This window comes from Leiobunum rupestre, chromosome 8 (assembly GCF_980474605.1).
Source record: "Leiobunum rupestre chromosome 8, qqLeiRupe1.1.hap1, whole genome shotgun sequence".
Classification (NCBI taxonomy): domain Eukaryota; kingdom Metazoa; phylum Arthropoda; class Arachnida; order Opiliones; family Sclerosomatidae; genus Leiobunum; species Leiobunum rupestre.
The window spans coordinates 32,978,463-32,990,105 of record NC_143391.1 but is presented as its reverse complement, the minus strand read 5'-3'; the positions used below and the strand labels follow the sequence as shown (position 1 = coordinate 32,990,105).

General features: G+C 40.2%; 1 protein-coding gene across 1 annotated transcript; it reads right to left on the bottom strand.

The window, feature by feature from the left end:
- On the bottom strand, nt 1-9,541 carry LOC149933240 (uncharacterized). The gene is made up of 13 exons (XM_090155368.1): nt 9,414-9,541; nt 7,904-8,386; nt 6,945-7,202; nt 6,623-6,831; nt 4,729-5,029; nt 4,562-4,659; nt 4,324-4,505; nt 3,975-4,258; nt 3,782-3,907; nt 3,136-3,717; nt 2,988-3,071; nt 1,664-1,828; nt 1-1,172 (listed from the first exon to the last, which is right to left on the bottom strand). Exons 2-13 carry the CDS (start codon nt 8,163-8,165, stop codon nt 877-879), a joined length of 2,847 nt encoding a protein of 948 aa, XP_090011494.1. The 5' UTR covers nt 8,166-8,386; nt 9,414-9,541; the 3' UTR covers nt 1-876.
- Nucleotides 9,542-11,643: the final 2,102 nt, after the last annotated feature.

Below are 11,643 nucleotides of genomic sequence, written 5' to 3'. Positions count from 1 at the left end.
TTAAGAGAAGTATACAAACTGGCGTTCTGGGATGCGTATACCATAAACCGAACTGTCACATACTTGAATTTAAATATTTGGCAGTCAAATTGGCCTATCTATATGCTCGTCAAAGAATCTTGAACCTTTTATCCAGTTCAAACTTAGTTTTAAATCTTTCACACGTATATTACAATACTTACAAAATTATAACTGATGTATTGTTCTATTTTGCATAATATATTTCATGGTAAACATACGTATATATATTTTCCAGTTTTATGTTATATGTGTATATATATATAAACATTTTGGCAGCGTTTAGATTCGCTTCAAATAATAATTTAACTCTTTCAAACACTAATCTCGCAAAGACTGGTATAAATTCTAGCCTCTTCGATTATAACTCTTTAAATATTTCAAATGGGGAACACAACCTGGCACCACCATCAATACCGATTTTCCATTGTGGGAAAAACCCTTTGGTTTTTGGTCAATAAGAATACGACGATTCCTTCAAGCGCCATCTCTCGAAACGCAGCCGAACCACTTTTAAGCGGACGACAATCTTTAGAGTTCCAGGAGCGTTTTAAATCAGTTTCGGAGAGTAGAACCGCGCCATCAAGTCTAAGAGAAACAACCATGACACTTGAGTGGTCATTATTTATACCATAGAAAATCTTCGAATTGAAATGCGGGGGGGGGGGGGGGATGGTGCGAGTAACTGGTTTAATAGAATATCTCATTTATACGAACAAATAACCCTTGGCATTTTAAAAGGGAACAACACGATTATATGAACACATTTACATTATCTTTTTACATAAGAAGGTTTTTTTTAACAAATTCGGTGTGGAACTGTGGCACGTACAAAACGGAGGAAAGACGGGGAACTTCTTATTGTTTGTTGGGTCTTGGGCTAAAAAGGCAATTGCCCCGGTTGCCCATGTAAGCAGTCCAGCCTTGCTGCTCAAAAGGTAGGAAACGGGGGCACTGGTTCTGACGATTCTTATCTTCGTCACACACGCAAGTAAGTCTCGTTCGATAGACGGTCATTTGACCCATTTGCCGGTCGAACGGGTTGTATTGGGGCATTTCTTGGAATGTCTTCTCCGAGTAATGGCCCGATTTTTTCAAACATTCGATCGTTACTGTCTCCTCGAAGGCGTCGTTATCCATTCCTTCGTACGGACCTACAAATCAAATGAAGACAACTGAATCAAAGCCCAAATCAGACAGATTGCGCTTGGGGAACGGAATATTAGCCCAAATCAGACACACCGGTGATTAGTCTAACGATACGTGCGCATCAAACTAAATTTACAACTATATCCGTTGAAATGGTCATACTCCAAATTTCCTGATTGTCTCAGTTGGAGTTGGAAACTAATGCCTTCAGATAGAGGTCGGCGGAACGAACAAATTAACCGGCAAAATTTCGATTAACAATAAAAAGTTTGGTTAACTGTTTATTTATGAACATTTTATACGAATAAACAACGATTTAACATGCAAAAATATTCGGTTTTTTTCGTATTTTTTTCGGATAATTTGCGGTTATGAATAAAAATAAATAATTGGATAATTTCTTATTCAAACGCCAATCTCTACCTACAGAATAGCGCGCTTATACCGCAACTTGTAATTTCACCTCTATAACCTCTGACTGCGACGAAAACAATACCTTTTTGGAACCTTTCTTTTTGGTCTAACAATCTTCTTTGAATACAGCGAGTGTCCTCCGGAAAAAGCAACTGCGTTTCGGCAGGATAAAACCAGAATGTTGCGTAAATGACGTCTATACTGCGAACGCTGTTCATCTCAGAGCCAGTCGGCGGTGATAAAGCACCTAATTTCAATAAACTCCATCAATACCTTGACGTCAACATTTAAAAGTCGACGGATTTTACCAGGAATCCATACCTCTACTTGGAATGCTTATACGGCCGTATCGCGTATGGTAAGATCAGTCTCACGGCTTTGGCCCCGCTTAAGAGATAAAAAATCCCCTTTGCGCGCGCTCTCCTCTCACGTTATTGTTTGTTAAAGGGGAACGGTCAAGCTTTAACCGCTAAAAACTAAAATTTATGGTGAAAACCGCATAAAAAATATTAAGTGGTTAAATTTTAATAAAATATTGAAAAGCGCGCGTCCGCTGCGACACCTGGTGAGAAATCGGTGAGACAGAAAAGCAACATAAAAGCGCGCGCTGCTGAAGACGCGAAAATTTTATTTTGCACGCGCGGCGCGTTCCAGTTATACGAGACCTAAGCCTAAATCAAGGAGGATAGGAAGGGAGTCGAAGTAGGAGGGATGAACGCGCCAGCATCCTTGTAAGAAGCTTAGCGCGCGCTCGGCGGGAAAATTTCGGAAAAATGGCGGCAAGATTGCGGCCGCTACACTACGTGTTGCCGCCATTTTTCCGAAATTTTCCCGCCGAGCGCGCGCTAAGCTTCTTACAAGGATGCTCGCGCGTTCATCGCTCCTACTTCGCCTCCCTTCCTATCCTCCTTGCCTAAATTGACAGTTTTTAAAATTCATTTTGCGCGTGAAAATACCTCTACATGTTATGGTCAAAAAAGCACGCAAAGAAGGCTGTGTGCCCAATACATGTTTCTGTAGTGTCGCGCGCTAAAACGTCATTTCAAAATCCGTCAATTGCGTGATTTTAAAAGTTAGGATAGTTCGCAAATCCCCCACTAAGGTGCTGCTGGCGCTGGCGATACTCCTTAATTAAGATGGCCGTGAAAATTCAAACCCAAATACTGGGCGTTATTTTGCGTTTCAACGTTTTAGGCCAAAAACTATTTTTTCCAGACAAAATAAGATACGTGTTAGTATATTGAACGTCTTGTTGATCTTTTGATATGAAAATAAGCCGATATTTGGAAAAGCTTGGCCATTCCCCTTTAAGTTAACATAGTGACATAAAAAAACCGTCAGCCACATCGAGACGAAAATCTGCCGCGATAAGCATTCCAAGTAGAAGTATGGATTACTGATTTTACCTGTTGAAATAGTCCTCTGAATCCCTCCGCCATCGTGGGTGCCAACGTGCCTTTTCACTTTCTTGTTGACGTGACGTTTTTCTTCTACCAAAATAAAGATTTATTAATCATAAAAAAGAATGGGTAAATATAAGAAAATCAAGCGAACTTTGACTGGAGTGGTTGGTGTCTCTTTTCTTCCACATCTTCGAGTGCGCGCGCCTCCCATATTTCCTCGGCACAGACAGGCGTTCGTATTCCGGTCTCCTACCCCTATAAGAGGATGGGTAAGGATTGGACATATCTCCCGGGTTCAGCCACGTTCGGGACCCAATTTGATCGGGGGGTAATTCGTATCTGCTGTCATCCTGGAAAGGATATCCGTAATCGTCCGAAGACGACAATTTAGACGAGCTGTCGCTGTAATATCCGTTGTTTTCATCTCCACTCAGTCTGTCCGAATTCAGGTTTTGGTATCTGGACTCTACGTTACTGGGATATCGACTCATTCCACCGCGGATAGAATGGTCGTCGGCGTATGGACGTCTGCGCGGTTTGGCCTGCTGCGGGTTGTATTGTTGGTTGGATGTCTCTTCCGATTTGTAGTAATTGTCATCGTCGTTCAGGATCTCTCGCCGCTGCTCGAGGTAGTAATTATAGTTTGGTTGATACTCTGGATGATCTTCGACGAATTTCAGTCCTATGGCGGTGTAATTTAGCTGTTTGCCAAATTCCTGATCTTTTTTCGAGTCTGGAATTTCGGAAAAGACTCAAATTATTACCCGCCGAGATTGTGGGTTCAATAAGTAACTTACCAGAATCGTACACTACAATTCCAGGACCATCCGAAAATTGCGACATGGCGTACATTCTAGTGAAAAGCGCTTCTTTAAATCGAAGTTTACAGAAATCAGACCTGGACAAAGCGTGAACCGTCGTACCTGCACGTACGCGTTTAAAAATTGAATCGATGTTTAAATAAATCGACGAAAGAAAAATACAACGAACCTTGAAGGAAATCAAACTCGAGTTCCTTGTCCGTATAGTCACCGTGACAGTCGGCGACCCAGTAAAGGAAGATGTCATTTCCATAGCCTTCGGCACTGACTACGAGCGGAGACGACTGCGTGCCAACGACCATTCGGATGGGTTGGTCCATCAAAGGAACCCCGCTTAGTCCGTCCAGAACCGTCGTCTGCGTGTAATAGTAGATTGGAAAACCTGGACCCGTTTGATAGTTCACTATAAAATCCGGTATAGAATCATTGTTGAAGAATCCAACTCCGGGGGTGCTACGAAAAACAATTATTTTTTCGGAGTAAGTACTTGCGAAAAGATAAAGTGAAGAAGAACGAACCTGTAAGTTTCCGAGGACGGAAACTTGGTATACCACAATTGCTCGAACGTCAAACCGTTGAATGCAAATACGGTGGAGTTGAACATTGCCATAATGATATCAGATACTCCATCTCCGGTAATGTCTACTAATACTGGCGGTGTCATGACCCCCTTGATGCTATCCTGATAAATAGCTCTGGCCTAAAACAAATTTGACGTTTATAACACGAAAAAAAAGAAGCGTCTCACTATCTTACCTTTTGTACGTGGCCCATCAGTAAATCGTACATGGATATACACCACAAAGATCCACCATGCGTCTCTCCTCCAGTGCCGAATAGTATAATTTCAGATCCTAAATTGTTCAAAATGACCCATTGAAATTATTATATACTATTATTTCCAAAATTTAAAGGGTGTTTACCGTCTGGGTGGATCAGAAGTTGGGGCGAATAGTAGCTTTCGCGTTTATCAGGAACTTCAACCCATTTGATGACGCTTCCGGTGCGTGCGCTCAAGACGATGACTCTGCCGACGAGTCTGGTGAGGCTGCCAGGTTCCTTCATGGGGTCTCCGCCGTGAATGACGACGATATCAGGTACATTGTCGTGATCCACGTCACGAACAAACAAAGGCGTGTAAAAGTTGGACGTATTAACAATGACATTTTCGTCGGCGAATCTCCAAATGATGTGACCATCAACCCCACTAACAGCCAGGAGACCCTGTCAGATACAAAGAAGGTATTTGAATACGTGAATGTCAGATTCGGAAAAGATATTTGAATACGTGAATGTCTTTACTTGGTCAAGTAACAAATTTATATTTCGTGCTACTTTTAGACAAATTAAATCTACTGCCACCTGACGCGGGAGAGGTTAAGAACGCTATAATTACGTCTAGATGGTAAAGTGGTTCTAGGAAAATTACTCATTTGAGTGGTTGGTTTATATTCCAAAAGAATTTTAGCATTATATTTTTAATAAAAATAGGTTTAAATAAAGTGCTAAAAAATTGCGCAGTCCATAAATTGATAGGCCTCTTCAAGTGACGGATGGATGGATGGATGTAAATGGTGCTGTATGAAAAGTGAACTTATTGGTATATAAACCGTGTTTTTATAAAGAAATTAAAAAAATAAAGTGCAATAATAATTAAAATAACATTATTCACTAAATATAGATGCCGCTCCAATCTGTAACAAAATATTTTTTAAGAAATTAAATTAAATATATATTTAGTTAGTATTCTTCATTAAATATAGATAGCGCCCAGATCTTTAACAGTTTAGTATTTTAAAATTGTGCGTTAAAAAGATAATAAATGGGTAGAACAGAACAGCTAAATGACTATAAGGGTTCGGCGTTTCGGATATCGTGATATCGAATACCACAGACTGACCAAAAACTACCTAAACAATTATCAAATTCTGCTAATAACTTAGACGCGGTTTTTAGTGAGCCTTGAAGAAATGAACAAGAACCAGCCACCCAGCCAACCTTTCTTGGTAAGGCTATAGCTTCAGGTCTCAAGAGTAAGAAGATGCCACGGACATATAAGTACACACAATCCGCCGATGTATTAACTATATTTCAAGTATTAAATTTAAATTTGAACGAATTTCCAATCATCTTGTACATTAACTTAATAAACTCGAGACGAATTTTATCGAAAAATAATTTATCGAGTTACCTGGTTTTGGAAATAAGGTAGCGAAACGCGAACGAGTTAGATGGCGCCTGTATCCATTGGCACGAAATTCAAATACTACAATAGTGCGTAAGCGGGTTGCGGGGTCCCGCGGATTGGCCAGAAATATCACTTAAAATTAAAATTATTAGTGCAACCGAAAATTTAGTTCAGAAATGATCAGTACTACCTAAAAATATAATATTCAACCAAGTCGCTCTTAATTTAAAAAAAAAGTATCTACATATTAAGGCGAAAATCGCCAAAAATCACTAAAATGTGCAAATGCCCCACTTCCGGGGCCCCGATCTCTTAAATGTTAACCATGCTAACGAGGGCACGATATTTCCAATTGATTGACGTATCATGCGTCATGGTACCTCTAACGTACCGCCAGAAATCGTGTGAACACAGGCGGTGGACACCATACTAATACACACAAATCCCCTACGGATTGTGTGTAAAAAGTTAAGGTACTTCGTTAACCTAACCACGCACGGGGCTATCCATATTGGCGCTCGTAACCTCGTTACTGTTTAATATTCGTTAACCACGCTAAGCCTGACTCTACCTTGGATATCTCCCGATATTGTCACACAATGTACCGTACAACCCAGTGGAATACCTACTGCCATTCTGCCACCACCGATGCAGTCTTGAATGGAATCCCCATCGAGGTCAACGTTACAATTGATGGCGAAGATTTCGTGAGCGGTATATCGCCTCCAGAGTTCCAGACCAGTTCTGCCATCCAGGGCGAATATTCCGCCCCCGCATTCGCGAGCTCCCGCGAAGTACACCTCGCATACCGTCAGGGGATACTGGAACGCGTCGGCTCCTTTGATATCGGACAAAACACGCCGAAAGAAATGAATATTGAGCGAGAAGTGAGAAAAAGGGTTGAGAAATTATAAAATGAGCCAGAAACGTCTGTCTGTCGGCCCAAATTACCTGTGCCGAATCCCATTAGTACGTCGTCCGTACCGTCTTTATTGACATCCACCATTCGAATGGCCGACTCCGTGGTCAGCATTGGGAAGGTTTGAGCCCAGACGCCTTCCACGCTCAGGTTGGTGCAAGGACCGGGGTCTTTCGCCGGCGACCCACTCGACCCGGGGGAGGAACCGTGGTTTATGTGTAATGGAGATTTTTTATACTGAAATCGGTCTATGAAGGTGTTTATTACTAAGATCACCAGCGCGATTATACCTGAAAGATAAATATTGGTAACGTCGAAATATTTAGTAAAAGCCACTCTAGGTAAAGACAAAATAAGGCTATTACTGTATCGTATTTCTCAACTTGAGCAGTTTACCTTTCATGCCAAGCGATTTATTTTAATAGTCCAATGTCGTGACTAGCGCGTTATTGACACGCCTTACGGTTTCGTGAGTAGATAAAATCGATTACCAAGTGGCCAACCTAAAAGGCATTTTATTCAACTTCCGCAATTTGCCATCTTTCGCTGTCAATCTGCGATCATATTTTTGGTAATAAACAGTAGCAGATAGAATAATATCCTAGGCACCACCAGCGAGTGACCTTTAATGCTATTATTCCAGGGGTTCATATTACAATGCGTAGGAGGGTGGTGACAAGCCCTTCGTGGGACACGAACCAACATCTTCCTACAATTACTATTACCGTTAACTTCAACAGGGTTTATGGAAACCGAAGGGGATTTTGTAAACTAAACGCGGAAGCAGTTATTCCTAGTTTTAACCCAGTTCCACAAACTGGGATCGAACACGACCTTTTCTCGCTGCGAGGCAAAAGTGGTAACCACACCACACTACATTAACGTAGTTTCCAATGAAAGCTGAACTTCACTTTTTTAGAAATCTCAAATCAAATTAACCTACTATTCCGACATTCCTGTTTAAAGGTAATTTGTACGAGAGGATATTTACCTAAAATAGATCCTAAAGCAATGAGAGTGTACATTAACGGTCCCCATATGACTCTGAAGGCGGGGACTTTCCGGACTTTAGTGTGTAGAAGGTCGTTGCTACCCTTGTGCGACCGATTGCGAGGTGCCATCAGAGGTTTATTGACCCCGTTTTCGTCGAAGGCACCCCCGTTACGACCGCTCCTGGTAAAAACTTCGTCATCAGTCAGGTCTTCCTCGTCGTCCAAGCCGTCCAGCTCCAAAGGGTCCTTGTACGAAGACATTGGCGAGTCCGTTTCCGTTTAAAAATCAGACTATTGACCTTTCCTTTTCCTATAGGAAGTGGGATTGATATTGAGGATATTTCAGGAACGTATTGCTCCGGCGAAACAATTTAATTTCGTCAAAGAATTGACCGAATGTCTTCCTCCCCGAGAAATATCGAAAGCATCCGCAGCGTGCGTTGTTTTCATTTTGCCTTTCTTCCGAGACGATCAAAATGCGCCTACATATATGAAAAATAAAACATTCAATTCCGTTCTAAGTACAACGGAAACTTTCACAATCGATCAAAGGCAACATTTTAATAAATTTATCATTTTATATCGTTTTTACTCGCTGTATTTAGGAACAAAATCAAGGAAGAAAGGAAAATCAGTTCACAAAAATCGATATATTGCGATTAGTTTTTTTTTCGTTATCACTCAATTAGCGACTTAAGCGCTCTTAATAACCCGGCGTTATTTTGTCATCGTAAGGCACGTTGACTTCTACACGTACACGAATGTTTGCCATAAAAATTTGATAAGATCTGTCAGATAGGAGAAAAAAACCGGCGGCGTCCGTTAGGTATACGCTGGCGTCCTCAACGGCGGCTGTCCTACGCAAAAATCGTCACTATAGCAACAGCATGCGTCGAAAACCGTCCATGATTCCCCACTGGATTCATTTCGATATTTCTGCCTCGATCTAGCACGTGCTGTTTCGCTAATTTACCATCATAAATTCACAATGCGCGTACCACATTACGTGATGATAAAAAAACAGCTCCGCATTACGGTTACCAGATGTTCTGTCAAATATAATTATCCTAATTACGGAGCGAACGCGTTATACTTATCTAATTATCTAGCCCTGATAAAGTCAAAAATACCACACTCTATTACTTACGTTGCGATATAAAATTTAGGCGAATTTTTAATACGCGATCTAAACCATGATTGAAACGTTGTAAATACGCTACCATATGTCGCATTTTTACCTTAAGTATCGTAGAGCAACTTTAACCACACTGGAATCCTTCTAAGTCCAAGAAGAGAAGACCTATGGATTTCTATTTGACCTTAGAATCGTTGTCGTAACAATACGAGGTTCATCAAGCTAATGGACGTGAACTAATAGGGCCTATTACACCGTTGTTTACAAAGTAGCCTGGTACAAATCTCCTCTAATTGGTCTAACCTTTAAAGCCGCAACAACGGGAATGGAACAAATAGAAAAAGGATCGTATTTACTATATTTGGAAGACTTACTCTGGGTGGTTCAGTGGTCGCTGGTATTAGTTTATCGGCGTTGTTTATTCGCGATGGGCTGATCTCTCCATATGGGAAAATGGCCCCTGCAACGAAGGGCCGCGCCGTTCGAGGAGCTTAATGTCGGGATCGTCGACGGAGACTGCGGAGGCCACGCGCGGAAGCCACCAAATGTTCGGCTTCTCGGCGCGCGAGGGCGCTCGACACCGAAGCCCCTAACGCGGCGAGTCAGAAAAGAGAGAAAACGTTTGACTAATCGATAAAATGCTTTGTCAAACGACTCATTTTCCCGTACATTTTCATCCTCCTTTTCATTATCCGTAGAATAGTTTTCTATGATGTCGAGTACCGTTGAATAATTTGCCGCGTTCTGTGGAGTTCCGTATAAATATAAATAAAACATGATACATTTCTTTCAACGCTCTAGTATGAGCGCTTTAAATTTAAAATAATTTATAAGCTTGAAAAATCAACAATATGAAAATTGAGATAGAATTACGTTGGTGTGCTTTGGTATAATTTTAGCTTAATATTTAGTTCACTGGCAGATGGCGTAACTAAATTAAATAAAATCGATAATTTAGCATCGCAAGATTACGGCGCTCTCTGTTTGATAGTTAAAAAATATTTAGATCATTTTAGTTTAAAATTAAAACATGGAAAATGACTAATAGAAAAGTGGGGTGTTTATTTTTTAGAGCAATTTCAAAACAAAAATAGTAAATAGATGGCGAAAGCAGCGTGACAGTGAGAATCGATTTTACTTTACGTTAGAGTTCCCGGACATTACAAACTGGAACGCAAAGAATTCCACAAAGTTTTGCTGACGTCTTGATAGCTTTGTTAAAGGGTTCTGAAGTTCGCGTTGAAAGGCTTGCAAAATTCTAATAACCTTATTTCCTTTAAGGGAATAGAACCGCTGGTTTTTGTTGTGGAATATCAACACTTCTAAAATTGGCCGCTCCATGATATGGCTTTAGATAGCGAGCGCTTGTTAGAGAATTCCTGCTCAAATTGTTAGGAGTCTTGCATAAAGAATTCGTTGAAGTTATTAAAACATAATTATTATTAAAACAAAAATGTTTTAACAAAGCATACAGCGTTTCAAAGAGCCCAAATTTTGGCCAAAATTAAAAAATTGTCCGTTACAAATAATATAAACATTTTTATAATAAGGAAATAATGGAGAGTGAAGCAGCACCAAAATATTTTAGCTGTGACCCCTAGCGGTGAAGTTACTTTCCCTGAAAGAGCACAGGGATTTTGTTGGTGTCATTCGATAGATCTTAGCAAATTTAGAACATGGGAAAAAATTCACAGTCATACGTTATTTCAAACCAAAGTTACAACTAGTTTAAGTGTTGGAAAAAGCCATTTTGGAGCATGTTAACACGCGATTTATTCCGAAAACTATATTTTTCCAACGATTATTATTAAACGTTACAATTAGTCCTCTTAATAATTTTTTTAAAGCTTCCCTTCGCAACCTTTGGAGAAAGTAGGGTTTTCAAATTTGGAGAATATTATCGAAAAGCTAGGCTAAAAACGCCATATCAATTTTCAATTTTTTTATTGATATTTTATGCGAAAGTTACAATATGTGGTTAAGGGCCAAGTCATGAGGGAATTATAGCCCTTATATTTGGCTATAAATTGTATTAGCCGGCAATGAAAGAAATGTTTAATAAATTGGGTTAAACTAATTTACAGATGGAAATTAAAAGTAATTTTTTTCGGAAAAAGGTTTCAATATTTTTAAACGTATATTATCTTTTTAAATAAAGACTTTTTTTTAAAAGAGAGCGGAGATAAATCCGTTTGCACATTAATAACCCACAAAAATATGCACTTGACGAGCTTCGGTCGGTTAAGTCAAAGGGCAAGGGGCCGCTATCCTACCACGACCGCTTTCGTCCCGACGCTTGAGGCTATAACGTCGCCTGGGAGCGTTACATACCACACGCGTCCAGCGCACGGTTCGAGCTCTTTCCCTTCCCAACACTTTGGCCTAAAACCTTTTAGCGTGATAGATGTGACAGTTAAAATTAATTCTGGGAACTAGTCGCCGTTTTTGCACTACATATTGGATCGTTTGTAAACTGGCCAATTACCTAAATTATTAAAGTAATTTTAAACATTCGTTTTTACACGGGATACATAATTTAGGGTAAAGTCCACTAAATAAAGTAAAAGTCTAATTATAATACTCTACAATGGCTCTCTGACGACG

Coding starts and splice junctions, on each gene's coding strand:
- LOC149933240 (XM_090155368.1), bottom strand. CDS start 8,165: ATGTCTTCGTACAAGGACCCTTTGGAGCTGGACGGCTTGGACGACGAG. Junction 4,506..4,561: donor TGATGGGCCACGTACAAAAG/GTAAGATAGTGA, acceptor AATTTGTTTTAG/GCCAGAGCTATTTATCAGGA. Junction 4,259..4,323: donor CCGTCCTCGGAAACTTACAG/GTTCGTTCTTCT, acceptor TGTTTTTCGTAG/CACCCCCGGAGTTGGATTCT.